This window comes from Ostrea edulis, chromosome 7 (assembly GCF_947568905.1).
Source record: "Ostrea edulis chromosome 7, xbOstEdul1.1, whole genome shotgun sequence".
Lineage (NCBI taxonomy): Eukaryota > Metazoa > Mollusca > Bivalvia > Ostreida > Ostreidae > Ostrea > Ostrea edulis.
Genome location: NC_079170.1, coordinates 65,146,512 through 65,168,207, shown reverse-complemented (window position 1 = coordinate 65,168,207; position 21,696 = coordinate 65,146,512). Strand labels below are relative to the sequence as shown.

At 36.2% G+C, this 21,696-nt stretch overlaps 1 protein-coding gene across 1 annotated transcript; it reads right to left on the bottom strand.

The window, feature by feature from the left end:
* Positions 1 to 3,268: 3,268 nt before the first annotated feature.
* Positions 3,269 to 18,839, bottom strand: LOC125654786 (DNA replication licensing factor mcm2-like). The gene is made up of 18 exons (XM_048884841.2): positions 18,687 to 18,839; positions 18,053 to 18,243; positions 15,154 to 15,323; positions 13,020 to 13,105; positions 12,437 to 12,611; positions 11,921 to 12,030; positions 10,645 to 10,754; positions 10,249 to 10,456; positions 9,562 to 9,696; positions 9,132 to 9,323; positions 8,338 to 8,682; positions 7,783 to 7,947; positions 7,464 to 7,538; positions 7,265 to 7,348; positions 6,676 to 6,831; positions 5,610 to 5,792; positions 4,069 to 4,224; positions 3,269 to 3,816 (listed from the first exon to the last, which is right to left on the bottom strand). The coding sequence occupies exons 1-18, from the start codon at positions 18,690 to 18,692 to the stop codon at positions 3,706 to 3,708; spliced, it is 2,658 nt and encodes an 885-aa protein (XP_048740798.2). The 5' UTR covers positions 18,693 to 18,839; the 3' UTR covers positions 3,269 to 3,705.
* Between the last annotated feature and the right edge of the window lie 2,857 nt (positions 18,840 to 21,696).

Sequence of the window (21,696 nt, the reverse complement as noted above, 5' to 3'; positions counted from 1 at the left end):
TATTCAATTTAATGGCCTAATTCAATCAAATATTATTCTTGACATGGTCAGTTTAATGTTTACCAACAGCTGATATAAACAAAATTTACGCTTTCATTACTTTTATTCGTATTAACATAGCTAGTCTATAGTATATATGTATACATCTTGTACCCACCCAAGCTTCAACAGAACACTGAACGTACCTCTATCACAGAAGAGCTGATATCTTGGAAGTTGCGTATTGCAAAGTTTCCTTTCTTCATTGCTCTCATAATAGATTGCAGAGTCTCCATTTTGAAATGCTGTGAACATCATTTCATTTAGAAGCTTTAAATTCAAAATTATCCGAAGACCTTGTTTCTTTGACACTACTAAAAATGGTGCTGTAAAAGCCTATGTCTTCTTATAGGTAGTTTCTATAACATACTTTTCTAATAAAACACTTGTTTCTCCTAAAATAACAGACTGCCTACACGAGTTTCCTTTATATTTACACCTGGTTGACACTGGAATTCCAACCTTAACCTAGCTTCCTTTGGATTTCTCTTACCCATTTATCTTCTGTGATCGAGATCCACTTCCTATGAAACGTTAATAAACGAGCTCCTACCTGCGAAAATTGTTTACAGTCTGAACATTTACTTCCGTGAAGCTTGAAACTCTTTTCGGCCCCCAAAGGCTTTCCTGGAAAAAGAATCTTTCTTGTTGGCCTGTCCTCCACAAAAATCATCCTCCCCCTGCTCTGAATTCAAGGAATTGCTTGATTTGGATATCTGGCCAGAATTAGACGAGAGCTCAAAAGAATCTGTTTTCCTCTTTCTACTCATCTCCATTAAGGTAATTCCATACTCGCAGTTTTATCTGATACACGTTTAAAAAGTGTATTTATTTTCATCCATTAGAGTTAAAACTAACAAATTATCAAATAAAATACATAGGTCATCACATTTTTTAAGATGCGAGACGTACATAAACAGAATCATACATCACAGTCAGAAAATTACAATTTTCCTTAAACAGCGTTATTAAAATTCCATATAAACTGGTTATGACGATATAGTAGCATTCATATCAATATCATGAAATTGTATCTTCACAAAAATATACAAAATGTCGGTAAAAAATAAAGGAATTAAATCATCGCATAATAGACTTGATAAAGAAATCAACAGAAACGGAGTTATTGCCTTTGGATTCAATATTTTGAAACGTATCATTGATTATTCATCTATAACTTTGACTTGAAATATTTTATTTCTAACAAGATTTTTTTTACAATAACTATAGGAAAAGACTCCTACAAAATTTAGCTAAGTACTTCGTTACTAGCTTGAAAATACGGATGTATATTTAATTGCTGTTATAAAATTTAGAAATTCATTTCAAAATTAAGGATTATCTCCCTCACTCATAGCTCTTATCCTTAGACAAGTTTGACTACACTATCACTGAGGAGACATTATTTGTCGAAATGCGCATCTGGTGCATCAAAATTGGTACCGTATAAGTTTTATATTATGTTTCTATCATGCATAAATCTAAATAAATCATTGATTTTGCAAAATCTTATGACATCACAGGAGGGTGGAATTACTTTTAAGTTCTTATCATTCTTTCTCTTGTAGTTTTTAACAAAACCCTTGGATGTGTTGTAAACATTCTGAGCTTCTCTTGCATCTCATTAAGTTTTCTGCAGATGTATGAAGAGATTCAAAATATTTCCAATGGAACAATTGCCCACCAAACATGGACAATTTAAGTAATATCTTCTGTTGCTTTGCTAATAAAATCCAAATTTTACAAAAACACTTTCCTGCGACTCAGCACTGAATTTACCATTATTCTAGCGGTCAAATCAGCCATCCTCTTGAAGCCTTACGTCTTCAACTCGGTCATCATCATACTCTGCCTCACTAGTTTTTGCTGAATTGTCAACACGACGAAAGTTATGATCCAACTCCTCATGAAACGGTAACTTTGGACCGTCCAAAACCACTTTTCTGTCCCATCACTAAGCCTTCCTCAATATTGTCATTTAACTTTAGATTACAAAAAGCATCAAAGCCATGTTTCTTAACCATAAAGGCTTTATCATCCCTGCTACGAAGTGACCTGTTCTTTAAATGACCAGAAATAGGCTTTTTCTCAACTGCCTTGATCGTGTCAAGTAGAGAACCCTCAAAAGGCATTTTAACAAGTTATTTTTGTCACTCTTGTCTCCTTGTAATTTAGAAGATGTAAATGATTTTCTACATAATATTCCTTCTCATCACCACACCGACACGCACCTGCAAACGATGCATTTGAATCTTGACCATCACAATTCTTGTCAGGTGCATTGATAGACAACCGATCATCTACACTTGACGCAATCGCCGACATTTGCTCATCATAAGGTTTAGACTTTTCAAAATGAGGTCGACCCAATGCTGCCGGTTTAGAAACTCGTTATTTCCAGTTATCTTCTCATCTGGGACTACTCATGTTCGCTTTGTAACTGAATCAAATCCTCTAAGGATACTACCGATGACAACTCAACGTTATTGTTAGGGCCATTCGACTCGTTACCGGATTGCTCTAGGTATTCTCTATAATACCACGGAAGACATCTCAAGGTGGAATTCTAATTGCGCTAGGTATTCTTTCTCTTTAACACCACAGAAGACATGGTGGAATTCCAATTGATTGATTGTATCTTGCTTAACGTCTCTCGAGAATTTTTCACTCATATGGAGACGTCACCAATACCGGTGATGAGCTTCAAATTTTGGGCTATGCTCGGCGTTTGTGGCCATTAAGCAGCGAGGGTTCTTTAGCGTGCCACACCTACTGTGACATGGGACACATCTCCGAAGACCCGTGACATTCACACCTGATGCCAAGCGTTTGGCGATGGAACAGTCACTACCTCTTTTAACGACTTCGGTCCGTCGCGGCCGATATCCGAAACCAAGGCCTTCCACATGTGGGGTGAAAGCTTTAACCTCTAAGCTACCGCAGAGGTGGAATTCTGATTACTCAAGGTATTCTCTCCAATATCACGGAAGACATCTAATCATGGTTGAATTCCGATTACTCTATAATTCTCTACAAGTATTACTTATACAGCGATTTTACAGAGCCTTCCTGGCAGAAGTTGAAAATATGAATATTTCACAACAGACAATGTTTTGACAGCATAGCTCTCCACATTTATGCAAGACCATTGCAGACAAGTGTCAAGAAACTCTATCTTAATCGCTTACAGTATGAAATGTCTATTCACAAAATAACTCCACTCATCAGACAATGTCCTCCATTTCTAAAAATTTAATGCTTACTTGTCATCTCAATAATACATTTTATAGCAAAACAAGTTACATTCTCATCAACAATCGTGTTGCCAAGAATAATATTACATAATACATATATCTACAACTTTACATCCTATGTATACATTCAGTAAGTCAATTCATGTCCCATGGTACAAAAATAATCCATGATTATAAACAAAAAATTACTGCACAGCCCATTATAAACATCCATACCTTTCAGACCATGAATGTTATTTTAAAAATTCAAAAATTCAGACAGCAACTGTTATTTAAAAAATTTTGTCAAAAGTTCTGATATTCAGCACTCATTACAAAAATTACTGCCAAGAGTACAACTTCACACTGTGTGAATCTTTTTTTAATCTAATTTCAAAGTTTCAATTTTCACTAATGTCACAAGTTTTCTTCATTATACACATTGAATGATAACTTTCCGTTTTGAGTCATGGCTGAATCGGTTTGATTTGAAGATCTCACTGTCATAGAATGAGGCAAGGTTTGAAATGTTGATCTGTCTTGCCTGCAAAACAAATAGTCCTTATTTCAAATCATCTTTATATATTTAGACATACACTGAACATAGTTGATATGCAATTGCATTCAACTTTGCAATATTCCTACAAAAAACAAACTGTTGCTGCCAAATATAACTAATAAACAAGGGGGAGGGTATGGGGTTGATGACAATATTTGCCACGACACTTCTGCTATAAATTGAAATTCAAGTCGTTTGGTTGTTCAATTTCCGTACACAAAAAAATTGAATTCTCACCTTGTCAGCAAGATCTTTCTCGGAGATTTCAATCTGTTCCTGTTCCAGTCCGTAGCGATTCCTCTGGAAGGTCATTTGGTCCTGGGCCAGTTGTTTCAGGATAAACAGAAGTAATTCGTTATTGTCTTTCCTGAAGGCAAGGTATCGACCAAATGTCTACAACAGGAAATCTTAATTTAGTGGAATAATACATTTCTATATTCTGAATATACATACTATTACGTATTATAAAGATACAAAGAAAACACTTTTAGTCACTGAAACTTATAAAATAGTGACCATCCTTTTATAACTGAATGACTTTCAACATGATCCCTAGAGATTGATCAGTGTAGCAGTCTTCACGAAAACATTTAAAACTTGCTGGCCAGTCGGACCAGTGAACTGTCTGAATTTACTGGCCCACAGTGAAATTTACTGGCCCCCTAAATTTTCATATGTTTATCACATACATTATGGAATGCATGGTAAAATTGTACAATTAATTTACTGGAACTAAGGTTATTACTCGTATTCATATCTACCCTAAGACATCCTTTCTGTCGATACCAGAAAAACAACACCGTAAATGGTATTTTCTCTCTCTTCGCCCACAAACAACAAGACTACAAATTCACGTATTTTTTACAAACATAAAAACAGCCCGAGTGCACCTTAGGAAGTTGCCAGACTAGCCTTCTCTAAAAACATCAAATGTAAACGATTTATTAATTCTCAAAACTATAGAAATTGCATAAAATCAGAGATAACTGCAATTGACGAAGTTTATTTTAATTGGACAATACTATAAATCAGCAATTACCAGTGTGTGGTGCGATACAGAACGCGGCCATTTTTGTAGTTTCAACAAGTTGTTCGTTTAATATTCACGCGATCAACGTACAAGTTATCTTGACAATTACAAGTATAGTTATCGTTCTTTACAAAATAAACAAACCACGATGTCCAAACACTTTACTTTATGTGCTATTTTTTGATTAATTTTTATTTTGATGGTAAATTTAAGCAAATAAGACCTTTAGAATAACTTAATCCAACATTATATTTAATGTGACTTACAAAAAGTTTACAAGCCCATCGGACTTCCTCATTTTTAATTTTCACTGACCCGACCGTAAAATTAACTGGCCTCGGTCTTCGGACCACTGAGTTTTCATGAAGACTGGTGTAGTCAGGGTTCGAAATTACCTTATGGGTGCAAGTCGGAGACTGGTAAAAATCATGTCAGACTAGTAAACTCTCAATGACACTAAAATCCTGTTATCAATCTTGAATTGGTTAAGATTTTAGCAAATTTGTCCAAGTCTCTTAGATGATTGAAATTATGGTCAAGCGTTTACATGACAATGACATGCTGACCTTCCAAACATGTGTACATTTATAAAAGGGGGTTACAAATAAAATGTATTTATGGGCTTATTTTATATATATGACATACTGGAAAGACTAGTGAAATGTTTGGCGATTTAGTGAACATCAAAAGTCACTAGTCCATACAGACTAAAAATTTAATTTTGAACCCTGGTAGCATTGTTCAGTACCTTTCTCATGGACCTGGTAACGCTGAATTTCTGCGTGCTGATAAAACTCTCAAGCATGATACGAATCGCCATGTTCACATCGTCCTCGTTGACGTAATCTCGTAGGTGCATCTTAGCGTGAGATTCAGCCATTCTGATCATCGACTCTATATGTCTCACTGTGATGGGAACACTCCCTGTGAACTGTAAAGAAATGATGTTTAGAATGTGATCAGACAGCCGTCTTCAGTGCTCCTCAGGAACACCTTCATCTAAAGTTTAAGAATCCGATTGATTGATTGTATATTGTTTAACGTTCTTCCATTTATATGGAGACGTCATCATTGTCAGTGTAGGATTGCAAACTTTAAGCCGATGGCGCTTACATCCCATGAGCAGGTGGGATCTTTATCATGCCACACCTGCTGTGACACAGGAACTCGGATTTTGTGGTCTCATCCGAAAGACCATCCCATTCAGTCACCTCTTACGACAAGCAAGGGGTATTCAGGACCTATTCTAAGTTTAAGAATATGAGTGTCAAATGAAATAAATGCACAGCTTGTACTTTCATTATTAAGCAATCCTTTCCTCCATTTCCAATAGCAAGCGAAGCAAGATCTCAAAATATGGACAGGGAAAATTCAAGCCTACACATGCATCTACTTTTTTTTTTATCTTGTTGACTCGAGATTATGAACTTTCACGGATTATTAACTAAATATCATCCTGGTCTTTAGATCCCCTGCATATTGCAGTGCTCAATATTTAATTTGGCCCGGGTAGCTGTGTGGTGAAATCCACTCCCAATGAAAAAATAGCTGGATTCACAACCACATAAATGTACTTGCCCTAATGGTAGCATTGTCAACATATCTCTTTAGCTTGACTGTCTTTCTGCTAAATCATACAAATTAATACTTAACTTTTCTTATTGTCCCATCCCTCTGATTAACACACTTTACACAATCTTTCTTATGTATAAAATGACTCAACATCACAACTTTTTCTACGCCCAGTATGGACTCCTTAATTCTCGCTTTCGACATTACATTCTTTAAAATATTGCAATCTTTCTACAGCCTACCATGGACTCCCTCCTGAGTTCTGCGTACATCTTGGCCACTCTGTCCTGGTCCATTTGATGAAGTTTGGGATGGACCTTGTTCTTACAGTATACAATATACTTCTTCAACAGATCCTGAGGGATCGTCTCCACTGTGGAGGTTGTGTTCAGGGAGTGCTGCAGGAAGAACACATCATGTGAATCGTTATACATGCACTTTTCAATACAGCTTATTGACTAAAACATTAATTTCACCTAAATTCAGTTATCTCTGGCAAAAAATAAGATTCTCATTAATCTTTATATACAGGAATACATCCTTGAAATTTTTTTAATACCAGTCTATCTCCATATAAATGTGATTGACAGTAATTTGTTCCAAGTTCAAATAACTTAATCAAAATTCTCCACACGTGCATCCAGACTATGTGTACGACTTTAAAAACTGTACAGGACACATCAACACTAAATCAAATGTAGATACCAGATATAAAATCTATATATACATTCATGTACACATTGAACATTTCATCTAAAATAACATACTTCAAAATCTACATTAGAAGTGTATGTTAAAGAAAAGCTTTCCCGTATTAAATAACTTTCTTACTAGATCTCCATCAGCCTCGACTTCTGCTGCGTTCGGGTGGTGCTTTATGTGACTTCCTGTGACAAATCTGGCCAATCTCTCATCCTAAAAGAAAGAATCAAGAATTCTGCTCAGAAAATCCACTTTGATTTTTTAAAATTACAAATTTTCTATCTCCCCCCACTCCCTTCAATACAGTTCACTGTTTTTATAATGATACCTGAACAGGATCTACTGTGTCCCTGACCACGCACAGAATGTCAAATCTGGACAAGATAGGTTCCGTCAAGTCAACCTGTAATTACAATGAATGTATGCAATCTTCTTAATGTTTCCTTTCCTATAAAATTTTGTACCATGCTTTTGAAATCTGCTCAAGTAAAACATTCCTCAATCTCTTCTCAAACAAACTTATTTCAAATTTCAAGAAAAGTACATCAAGTTTACCTTCTCAAACAAAAACATATTTTAATTTTCCAACCTTCATTTGTAGAAATATGTTCAACATCCTACCACTTTTAATTCTCAATCACCCTTACGTTTTCTGAGAAGGTTAGCGAGGGATCGTATCTCCCTCCAATAGGGTTGGCAGCTGCCAGTACAGCACATCTCGCCTGTAGGGAGGTGACTATTCCCGCCTTGGAGATGGATATGGTCTGCTGTTCCATGGCCTCGTGTATACTGGTCCGGTCTGCATCATTCATCTACCAATACATAGCAGGAAAAGTCAAATCTTTGCATTCCCTTCAAGGAAATTCTAGAGCACTTCTTCAGGATAATGCAATTTTTGGAACAGAAAATTTCTGAACTTTCAGGAAATTCAATTACTGTCGTATGATAAAATTAATTTGTTCTAGAATACATTCATCCAACAAAAATATCATATGCATGTTTCGCAATACAAGAAGCCCCAACAATATCAAGACACAATAAAACACACTTTTAATGAACACACTAATTACGAATTCATCATGCTCATTCCCCTACAAAAGGAAAATAACGTGACTGTTACTGGATATAACAAAGTTTGTATTTTGCTGGCCCTGGAGGTTCACTATAATCATGATTTACTGCAATTATTTTTCCTTAATTACCTTATCAAACTCGTCAATGAGACACATTCCTTTGTCAGCCAGCACCAAGGCGCCCGCCTCCAGCGTCCACTCCTTGGAGACAAGATTCCTCTGTACATACGCCGTCAAACCCACTGCCGACGCCCCCTGACCCGTTGTAAATACCACACGTGGCCCTGTCTTCTCGACATACTTCAGGAACTGGGACTTGGCAGTACCAGGATCTCCACAGACAAGGAGGTTGATATCACCTCGGACCTTGTGCTTTCCTCCTGGATTTTTAGGTTCCCCACCAAATATTGACAATGCCACTGCTCTTTTAATGTCTTCATGACCATATATTGACGGTGCCATGCTGGCAAATATCTGTTCAAAGAACAGAATGACATGTACATAACATATGACATGCGATATACTATAAACCCAACTTTTATTCGTGTGTGAGAAAATTTCACAAGATTCGCAAGACCCTCATCGTCGTGAATATTTCTCATCACGAACCAGTCCATGAATGTCGGTCATATGCTCCATCACGAAAATAACTTGCACTTAATCAGTTTACCACAGGTGAATTACGAAATTCAGTAGCCACAAATAAAAGTTGGTTTACATTATTGCTTCAGCATTTTTTTTTCATTCTGGGGTAATTTGTGTTGCACTTATTTCACATTTGAGGGGCAAGCCATAAACATGGGATTTGTAAACCTTTCTTCTTTTCTAATACATGAAACAAAACAATTCAACTCGGAGTACACATGAGGAAGAGAGAGTAAACATAAGATTTGAAGACCTTCATTCAGAATATCGATCCTTACCCTCTCTCCTATCCTCTCGTCTTTAGCGAGCTGTACAATGGCCTTGATGTCTTCATCAGTCAGTGCACTGACGGCCAGTTTGTCATCTTTCTTTGTGATATAGTTTGCCTGGATCACCGTAGCAAACACGGGGAATCCGTTAGCTGTGTTCAGAGATCCGTCATAGTTGTTGTGATAGATTCCTGTCAGTTCCTGCAAGAGTCACCACCATTTAACTAACCTTACATATATATTTAAACCTGACATACCATTAACCAACAATTCCATTCTGACAAGTATAAATACTTCAATAAAAAGATTTCAATCTGTAAGACAGTACCACAACTCAACAACTAGGCAAATAGGATTTTCATATTTCAGTGCACATTGTTTGCAGGCAAATCTACAGTACTAGTTCATTCATTTCACTTCACATGCAAGTCCAACTTACAACTTCATCTCCAGGTTTACACGTGTCCACTAGATCGTCCAGTAAAATAGCATCCTTCGACCTGGGTAGACGTCCGGCCGGAACTGTCCCTGGACTCTCCTGAATGGTCATTCTCTGGTAATTCTTGTAAACTGTCTGAAAAATTAAAAACAAGAATGTGAAAATGCGTGGAACATTTGTGTGAATGAATTGACAATTTAATATGAGATCTTGAATGTAAAATAATCCCAACTACATGTACTTGTATAGATACCCCCCCCCCCCCCCCCCAAAACCTTTCAAATCATCAAGTATATGAATTTTTCTGAAATAATTTTCAAATTTAATGGGTGATATTCCTAACAATTCATCAAGTATGGGTGAATTCCTCAGTATCAATGTCAAGTAATATAAATCATACTTAGTGGAATTCAAGATCAACAGAAAATACAGAGTGAAACACATAATTGGGTTCATTGTATTCAGAGAAATACATACTCCCTATATTTACTTCTGACTTCATTTATCCCAATGTTAACAATCCAGAAACTGTAACTTCTGAATGATAATTTTTGGGAACCGATATTCTGCATATTACGAATTTTTCCAATAGACGTCAATCTCTTATTTAGGTACTTCATTTGTCTAGAACTGGTCTCCTAACAAATGAGTCTCAAACAAGCTTATATTTTAATACACATGCCATACCTGTTCCATGTTGATTTCGAACGGTCCAGTGGATTGACATTCTGGACATGACCCCGGTTTGACCTCCTGGTTTTGTGACTGATAGAAGGGGCCCAGTATGTAATTACACTTGTTACAATCATACTTGATGACACTCAGCTGAGGCAAGACTCCGGTGCTGCTCGTGACAACGCCACTGGTTCTGATCAGTTGGTTCAGGTGGAGTTGTCTGATGAAAAATGGAAAATGCATCAATGCACCACAACAGAATTTGATAAGAACAATGCATTGTACCTCTGTGACATTCCTATTCATTTGTATGTACACTTACAATAGGATCAATATGCATACTGTCACATTTCCAGAGTTACTTGATCGATATTCATCACATCATTGTCTCATTTGATGAAGTGTTACCTTAATGATCTCAATTCCTCAATCAATGGTAACTCTGCTATTCTGACATGAATTTCTTTAGCTATGTTCTCATATTTTGGATACATATTCAAAACCACTTCTTTGGCAGCCTGAAAAAAATACAATTTATAAATCACCACTTCTGGTAAATCACATCATCCACTCCTCCCTAAAATCTAATCCCTTGCATCTGATGCCTGTTATGACACCCAATATGAATTCCGCCATATCTTCCATGTTTATTTCTGCTCAAACACGGACAAAGCAAACTTATAACAAAACTAAACTCATCGTAACAGGACTAATACATTCACCGACCTCATCTATATTGAAGCACAGTAGTAGCTGAACGCCAGGAAGACAAGTTGCAACATTAATCATGTTTCACATGAATACATGTTGCAGGTTTTAACCCAAATTTTTGAAACGGTCATGGTATAACAAGAAGGAAATGCAAATCTGACCAACACTTCCGCTACATAGCATCTTGGTCACCAACATGAATCAATTGTTCAAATAGCAGATGGTTAGATGAAAAGATGGACAAGGTGAAAAGTTGTTTGTGGGGAAGACACTGACAAAATGTATAAAAATACCATGAAAATTTAACTACTAATGACCACCACTTTCTCAAAATTGAATGAATCAATCTGAAAATACCTAGGACACAGTTTTATACAAACTGTATATAGCATACAACATTTCAAAAACGAGTCCAGCGATTTTTTTCTACCCACTGGTACTGGTGCCGGTACCCATTCAATTGGGAAAAATAGCGCCAAAATTGAACAAATTGGGAATTTTCTACCAATGTATCGGCAAATGATTTCAACGAAAAGAAAAGAAAAAAGAGAACAAAACAAGAAGTAGTCATCCCTTTAAAAACTTTTTTACGGTAATATTTGCTGTTGTGGTACATAAGGAATCATCGTAGCCTCATTTTAGAATCGTCGTAGCTCTACAAAACACGCGCACTGCCATATGATCTGTACTTTCGATTTAATACTGGAAGTGAACATTTTAGTTAACTTGTACAACTTGTACAGACTAAGTAAGTTACGATGTCAGCGGTCTATTTTTCGGCAAGTAAATTGGGAATTTTTAGTCTCAAAATTGGGAAAAATCAATGGTTTTTGGCATTGGGAATGATACCGTTCATCGGTACCAGTTATATAAGGAAAAAAATCGCTAGAGTCTCCCAGAAAATCTTCAGATAAAAGGCATCTTGACACTTTGCTTTCAGGAGTGTATAACAATGTTATAGAAGTGGTGTTACCTCATCAAAATTCAGCAACATTTCAGCAGGAGCCTCTGGTAGGAAGTAGGCCAGCACTTGTTCTACTGAAGCCAGCATGTTGTAATCTATCACCAAGCTTTCTCTGTTGGCTGTACAGAGAGGAAAACAAGTCATGACTCTAATCAATGAGATGTACTCCCAAATCAAGAAATTTAAATTCAATGCACTACTTCAGATTCCTCACAATAAATACCATAGGGAAATATTTAATTTGACAAAACTGAAATTCAGTGTTAATCTACCAGAACAGAAAATAATGAGATGTATATACTCCTCCAAGCCAAAGATTAAAATGCACAAGAGAAAACTTCAAGCAAAATAATGCAAACTTTTTATATACATATAATACACATCGTATATGCATCAAATTTTCAGATATGAAAGGCAAAATCCTCTCGAATATTTATGAATCTACAGTTACTAGGCCAGAGCTACATGTTATGTCAAACAGTAAATTTAGTCTGTGTTGATGACATCCATTTGAATGTGTCCTACCTTCCACCATCTGTCTGATCTTCTCCCTGTACACATTGTGACCCTTGGAATCTACATATGTCCGTAGAAAATTTTTGAATCTGTTTTTGATTTCAGTCTTGGGTCCTAACATAGACACCCACTCTCTGACTGAGTGCCCCTTCATGTCCTCAAGGTTCTCAATACTTTCTATCATCTGCAACACAAATTCTAAATTCAACTTTATTTTTACAATATTTAACTACTAAATGTTCTCTCTATGACAATGCACCAGAAGCGATTTCCAGTTTCACAAAACGAGAAGAAACTTCACATTTGGGTGGGTGGGGGGAGTTGAATTTATTTTTGCATAGGAACTTTAGCATGTGATGCAAATTTAAATGTGTTACAATCATTTATCTGTATGTTAAGTCACCTGCATAGCAATCAGAGTTATAACTGATTTGATTAGAGAGCCCTTACTAACACTAAAACACTGTTTTTCAATGCTAAACCAAATCTGGTAAACCCAAGTCATTACACAAGAATGAAAGAGTTCCAAAAGTTCAAATTTCAAAAATCTTTAAATTATTTGAAAACTGTGTTAAATATCAATACTTCCTACCTCTTCATCATCAACCTCTCCTTCAGCCGCCCGCTCAGCTCTTCTTCGTTTCCTGGGCGCTGCATCATCTTCATCATCAGACTCTTCTGTAAAAGAAACAAGTATTGGCAAATTATTCAAATAGCACTTTAATCTTATCTATGATGCAATATCCTCTACTATACGAAAAACTGCATACTCTATCAGATCACAAGTTACTCCGTCTCTCGGGCATTATACAGCAACATACAAACTTTATGATAAAGCTATTCAAACGCATGGAAGTCAAAAGGTTAACTTCTGTACTGTTTAGACAGTTTTAAATTCAAGTGAGAAAATGATTTATGTACAAAAATGTTAAATAAAACGCCAAATACACAATCCGTTACATCACGAAAATTACCTCTGTAGGATCGAAAGACCAGTGTCACAAGGAAAGCACAAGCCAATACTTAACTTGTTCATACATTATCAATGACCTTGAAAATCAATAGGGTTCTTCCTCATTCAATGCCAAAAAAGTATGCAAACTGTGATCTTTGTCAGTTTTATGGTTCTCTCCGAAATTTGCCTACAACCTTACACACACAAATACACATTAACGATGATATACATCCCTTTTGCAACTACAGTCAACTCTCGATAAACCGCCACCTTTTGTTTTTATGAAATTATGGCATTATAACGAATTTGGCGATGAATTGAATTACCGCCATCTTGAAGAAATAGAGTTACCGTTCTTTTATATGTAAGAGTTATCTTTTGTCCTTACTTGCATAAACCACATAAACAATGATTTGCAATATCCTGATGGGTACATTTTGGATGATGTTCTTGGTACGTAATGATTTGCTTTTTTTCGTCGAAATTTAACAGGACCCTCTTTCGTGGCGAAACCATAGCTAAATTGAAATGTGTTTCTATGATGTATAAACAACTTGACTACAGTTCATCTCCAGTGATTTTCTTGTTTATTCAATACAGCAATTACTGGGATCCTTCTGTCCAGGTGTACGCCGAAGATCGATAATGACCAATTTACTGCTTCACTGACCACGTGCACCTATGGCGGTTTATCGAGATAATTAACACGGTGAAATATACTTTTGTAATGAAAACACTGTGGCAAATGGCGATAGCGAATTTGGCGTTTTAACGAGAGTTTTAAGTAACAGAAAAAATGTTCCTAGAAAAATGCGGCGTTATAACGAAAATGGCGATGAATTGAGTGGCGATAATTCGAGAGTTACCTGTAGTTGCACAAGGGGATACGGAGAGATTCAGGTGACTTACAAATACCAGTGTACTGCTTCAAGTGCTCGACATCCAGAGCTGCCAACATCATGAAATGGAAAATAGTAAGGCAGGGGTCAGGGGCCGCCTAAGGCCTCCTGCCGCTGGAGAACTTTTATGAATAAATATGTAACCTGAGCAATTTTAGGCATATTTCAAATCCAAATTTAATGAATTTAGACATACTAATTGTCAAGCATTAAATGATTTTAGAACTGCAGAAAGTCTAATTTTATACATCTTTTATTCATTTTACCTTCTAAAACTTGTGTACAAAATCTTGCTACATAAGAACAAATCATAATTTTTCAGTTACTGTGTCAGTTATTCACGCAAATTTTTTAATGTCATTTTCCTCGCCGTGAGAAATGTTGAAGTATGTCAAACAGATTGTACACTTAGCATACAAACTCCCACTTTCTGACTTTGAAACGAATATACTTAGATGTTTACTTGCATATTGTTCTTTGAATTTCTGGCTTCATTCGGTTTTCTTCTTTGGGAGATTATTATTGTTATTTCCATCAATGCATGCCTTACGTTTAGAAGCAGCTGCCATATTGTTTATTTCAAAGCATTAAAATGATTGAGATTTTGTATATATATATAGACTATGCAAACAAACGTAGTAACGACTATGGCTTGTTTATTGTAAAAGTAAAAACCAATGACGGACAGCTCTAAAACTTTTGAAATGTCAACTAAACGAAAATCGGAAGATATATAGTGAAATCGTAAGGCGTATTTTCGGCCCTAAAATCGTAAGCCTTACGCCAAAATCGTGAGGGTTGGCAGCTCTGGACATCCTTTCATGTTTTGTCCACATAAAACCACATTAAAAACAAAATTCACATTTACTAACCATACATAAGCCCCCTCCTCATTCGCCCAGTCAGGATCCCTTCCTCTCTATCCCTCTGCCTCATATCTCTTTCCGCAGCCTGCCGCTGATTTTCTGATAATTCTGAGTAATCATCCTCATCCAAACCCTCCTGGTCATACCTGTCCAGAGCTGGAATGACTCGATAATCCCTAGAGAAAAGAAAGGTATGAAAAATTACAAATCTCCACAATATGTATAAATTACTCTTCATATTATCATCATAATGTACCAAGTTGCTAAAAAATAATTTGCAACTGTTTGACCACAAACTGAGAAGTTAAAAATTACCATGATTACACAGATTTTTAAGTGCTGTGTAGAAGAGTATATCCAGGGTTCGAAATTACCTCTTGTCCATAAGTCCAAGAATAGTAAAAACATGTCAGATTAGTAAACTCTTTATAGCATTAGTCCGTACAGACTAGTGAAAATCCGGAAATCAAACTTGAATTCAATCTTGAATTGGTTAAGATTTTAGCAAATTTGTCTTACTCTCTTAGATGTTTGCACTTATGGTCGATTACCTGCATAGTTCAGTGTTTGCACTACAATGACATGCTGATCTTCCAAACATATAAAGTGCATTCGAGATCGTCGTTCTTTGCACAAATTCTGAATGTCAGTTACGCATCAAGAGAATGGGGTCGAGGTGAAAGAACTCACACCACCTCTGTAAATAGTGTGGTCGAAGAAGACATTCATATGCACATGTTCTCAGCATTCGCAACTCTAACACAGGAGTTAGTAACATATAACTCATGGCTTGGTCAATCGAGCGAATTTCAACTCTTGTGACTCTAAACTGAGCACGAAAACAACGGGAATGTGGATCTCGAATGCATGCTTATAAAAGGGGTTATGTGATTAACTCAGAGGTTACTGTTTGCTTTTGAAGATCTTGAATGCAAAATAAAGTATGATGGTCTTTTTCTTCTGTAGGTGTCAGAAAATGAATTGTTTGCAACTGTGATGTGTTTGGTTTGATTAAATACTATTGAAATTTTGGGATCATTTTATATGATATACTGGACGGTAGGGCTGAAACGATTCACCGAAATATCGATACTGTTCAATATAAACCCTCGATTCAATGTTCAATTCATTGCCTCGATTTTCAGTGCAATACGTTTATTATAAACTGGTTCAGTAAAATACATCAGGTTCGGCCTGTAATGATTTTGTTACCTGCATGAAGGAAGAAATAGTGTCAAATAACATTCAGACTGTTGTTTACCTTGAGTCTTACGAAAATAATAATAAACTTTATCAATATAAACTACAGAGCCAACATGCATCTTACCATTTGGCAATTTGGAAACATTTTGCTTTTAAAATTATGAATGTAAATCTTGGTAATTAAACTTTTCTTCAACGTTAACATTGGTTTCTTCTGTAAATTGTATTGTATTGAAAGTATTGAATCGGGACATAAGTATTGCAATATGTATCGTATCGTGAAGGGGGCGTGTCGTTTCAGCCCTACAGTGGACGGACTAGTGATATGCTTTGCAGACTAGTAAACATCGATAGTCACTAGTCCGGACTAGGGCTTGAAAAAGTTAATTTTGAACCCTGTTTATCTATAATATCCTAATGTTTTAAAACATATTCATTTTTGCTGAAGATATCTTCGGGGGAAGGGGGATGCTTATAGTTAGAATAATATAACTGTGTCTCGGGACAGGCCCTCACCACAGTTAGAATACCTCCCATATACCCGTAATGTAGCAGAAAATTGCGGTATCGCTCCAAAACGATTTTAAACTTATCAAAGAATAAACGCGTACATTTAAAGTTAAATTTATATACAACTAACCTCATTGGTAATTTGTAAGTCCTTAACACTGTAAAAAATCGTATAATAATATTGTGAACTCAACACTTTGAAATGTCACTTTTCTCGATTCGAACTGACTGCCATTTTACCAGAAACTGCCATCGGAACACCCTGCTGTTTTCGAAAAACGAACGCTTACCTAATTTGCAAATAAGAACGGCCCACTACCATATAAGGCATTGGTGTGAAAAAAACCGGTTTCTACACATGGTGTGGAGACAGAAAGTTGACAATCTGCTGCGTCTTTACCCCTAAGTCTTTCTGTAAAACATTTTTCACAGTTCTGTCAATCTTAACCAATTTAGAAGTCAGACTTTTCTTGTTTCCAGGTTTTTTGGAACATGAAAAAGTTTTTCCACAGCTTATGCAATTGTTGGATTCCATTTTGATTATGAGATCATATAAACCATTAAAGGAAATTAGGAATGTTGATGGCTTCATCCGTACCCGCCATTTTCTGAAGCATCCACTGTTTTCCCATAATTCCTGCATGCCTCAGTGCACTCTGGTTAATTTTCTTTATCAATGAAATCAAATTTCAGCAAAAGTTTATATAGGGAGAATATTACTTCAATCCCATGTTACAATATTTAGTTAACATATATTTCTCGATTTCTAACGTTTATTTCAAACTTTAAATTCATTTTCATGTCAAATAACGAAGTAGTAATGAGCGTAGTAGCATTTTCCGTAAAAGGCTATATCTCCATATTTGGAACGTCATTAATATTCAGTATTTCACGCTGTGCGCATACGCAATGACAAGTTCCGGTAAAATGGAAGGTGTTAGCAGCGAAATTTAAACTCGTGGGTTTACATCCTCAAATTCAACTAATTAAAATGGATTTAAGGGCAAGTGGGTCGTTAAGGTAACTTTCCAAAATGCATATGAGTGATGTGTTACATAATTTTACCGAAACATGCACTGTGTGCAATTTTCATTTTTCTACATTGCAGGTATATAGGACGCATTCTATTGTTAAATCGGGTCCGTAGGACATTATCATTTTAACGATAGAACATTCTATCTAGGATGCTTACTGTTCCAAATTATCCCCGAACAGTTCTTCTCCATCCTCTTCCTCCTCTCCAACATTTTCCCCCATCAACTCGGAGTCATCCTCGAATGGAGGTAGGTCCCTTCCTGGGCTGGAAGTTAAAGGGTCAGTGCGACGCCCCCTAGATCTAGTTGGACTGGTAGCAGTAGAAAAGGGGTCTGAAGATGTATCTTCCTGAACAAATACAATAATCAATATATCATAAAACTATCCTTATAGGAATGGTCAAACATACTGGTGTTTCAATCTAATAACATCATCATAAAACTATTTTCATAGGCAATGCCAAAAAATAATCTGACCCGGTTTCTAAAACATGAAATATGCTCAGAAAGTCAGTGGTCACTGATAAAATTACCCACTGATCGATTTAGATCTAGACCCACATGTCCCACTAAAGGCAATGATACAAATATAAACCTATTAAGAATATTGTGATCGCAATTTATAAGTCATTCAGAAGTCATGCCATACATTTCCAATCCCTGTTGCATACAGCACTTCCCGTACGAATACCTCTTAGATCTCCTTATATTAGCTGTCATTCTACTGTAAAACTGTTAAAAGAACTGAAATACTACTACCGGGCTTAATATTCGCTAAATACATGCACTTACTGCCATTATTTTGTCTTTCTTGTAGCTTTCCTACCAAAACAATGAACCTCGCCAACGTGACTGTTTTCGCGGGAAATATTCCGAAGTTGGGGTCGTGAACCTCAACGGAAAGATACGAGAAAACACGAGTCAAAATAAAAATGTATTTCGATCCCGATATCATTTTGTTCAAGTAGAGTAGAAACCACAGTATATGGTTAAATTCTGATTATTTAGGGGCGTAATCAGAATATCTAAAATTCATCAGCGCCATTAGTGATCTAAAATCGACCAACAAACCTCTTGTCTCCATGTGCTTACGTCATTGGTTTTCTGAGTAGATCTATTGGCAAAAATACACTTATCATAACCAGCGGCCACTTTTATATATCTAAACAACGGAATGTGTAGAGTGCGTATGTAGCACTTCTAGCCCCGGTGTAAGGCTTTGCACTGTTTACAGTCACTATAGTGATTTCCAGCTGGGGCTTGAGATAGGGACAGTTTCTTTAATCTAACTTTGAAGGATCATATTTTCTTAAATTAGATACACTAAGTCTGACTAACAAACAATTTACATACTGGTAAATATTCATTCAGCGTATCTTGAATGTGTATACAAAGAGCAACAAGGCTCTTAACCTGGACACGAAACAGTGTAAATTAAAAGAATGATAGGATGAATAAAGGCACCTGCCAAAATATAGTGGGTTTTCTTAGTACTATATATATCCATATGATACATGTATATATGTACTTAAAAATGTATTTGAAAATGGTGTTTATGTAGTAGTTAGAGCTATATGATATGGAGCGTCAAATTAACATAAACTCAAATGATGGAAGATATCTTTAATCATTTTAAGACTATCATTAAATTCAAATGATGCGCGCAACAATTCTTGAAGAGATCTTTAAATGCTAGTAATTATTGATTAGTACTGGTATATAAATATCTCTTCAAATAATAAATTATATGTGATATCTTCAATTCTGAATTATTGCGAGCAATAATTGGATTGATGAATTCTTCCAATAATTAAAAATATCTTAACTTGTTTGAGTTTATGTTAATTTGGCGCCCTATAATATAGATAACTCTTGCAGCCAAAATCATTTTCAGAACGACGGAGTTACTGTTCATGGCATGTAAATGGATTTTGACATGGGTAAATACATTGTATCAATTTTATCAAACCTTAATTAATAACGTTCTTTGTTTTCATTTGACGTGTAGTTATCTAGTAGAACATTCTATGACCCATGGGCGGATCAAGACTCCACACACACACACCTTGGTATTGAAAAATCCTTCAGAATCACGCCCCCACACCTTACCGACATCAACATGTCACCTTGCATAACCATATGACATAAAGTATCTGCAACTATATAGAATTAGTAATGACATAAAATATCAGCTGATTAACGTATATAGAAACACAATGGGACACCAAAGAATAAAAAAAACTCTTGGGTGAGTTCCTTGCAGTGTGAAAGCTTTAATTATCTGATGAAGGAGACAAGGGAAATAAGCCATGTCGGGGGCTAATACCAATGAAGACGTCATAAAGCAGAATAATTATCTCCTCAATGGGGCGTTTCAGACCAGATAAGATCATGATACCATGCATGTGCATGCGACGCAGTTCAGGTGAAAATCTGATCTATACAGCCAAAACAAGTGCATGCTGCTAAATTAACTCCTTCTCCTAAATTACTTTTAAGCTGGTATGTACAACTGTCCTAATAGGACTAATACCCCCGCATATCTTTGTAAATCGATTAAAATCGCTAGGGGTCAGAATCATCCTACAACAGTCTGTGTGGGAAGTAAAGTGACTCCGAATGGAAAAGGGGAATTACTTGATTATGACCCAGAAATAGTTTGACCTTCGACCCAAAAAATTAATATTAATTATCCTCATCCCACGACCAGTCTGTGTGTTTAATTTGGTCACTCTAGGTGTGGAAAGAAATATTCGTTTCCCTGTTGAAAACAATTGAAATTAACCCCAGCACGTAATGAAATTATAACTTTTAAAACTTTTTAACTGCATGGACGCTGGGCAGACGTATTTGAACTTTTGTCCTCAAATTCACTTGACTTTTCACCCCTAAAGAAATGGCAGAGTTGGTATTAGAACTTCTTGACCATTTTATTGTGTGCATGCCCGTTTTATTTGGCCTTTGACTTTTTGACTCCCAATTCAATATAGGAGTTATCATCTCCATTAGAGGTTTATCACTCTTTAAGTAAACTGGTTTGTTTTTATCGATGTCCTATTGATCTGCCCCTTGACCTTATGACCCCAAAATCAATATCTGAGACGACCCTTGTGAATTCACCATTGATGTAAGTTAAAATCAATTCGCTTCAACAGATGACTAAGAATAGCTTTTAAAAACTCTGAACCGAACGGCTAGACAAGGTAGTTCCTACTTATCCTGAATACTTCGTTTAGGGGGTACGGTTAGGTTTCTGAGAGAGAGAGAGAGAGAGAGAGAGAGAGAGAGAGAGAGAGAGAGAGAGAGAGGGGGGGGAGAGAGAGAGAGAGAGAGAGAGAGAGAGAGAGAGAGAGAGAGAGAGAGAGTTTATAATCAATGAATGATTTATTTTGAAATCTCATCACCATTTTTACACTGGTATATAGAGACAATGTGTTAAGTACTATACAAGTGAAGCTTGAAAATTTACAGATTAGAGGAAACTGATTAACTTTAAATTCACTTTGATAATACAACCACAGTACATGTATTTATGCATTGTATTCTATGTCATTTGTTTATGCACGTGTATAATTCTGGATAAACCAATAAATCAAAGTATTGTCTGATAGTCTGTGGAAAATAAACGTGAATAGTATTTCCGCTGTGTGTATTTTCGGGCAGTCTGAATTATTTCTGTAATAATCAGACACAGCTTTTATTCCGTCTCCCAGACAGACAGATGTATAGAAGTATGGCACAATACAGTCGTGGTGTGTCGAGCATTGAGGGCGTGTGTGTAATTTATTCATTTTGTAGAAGA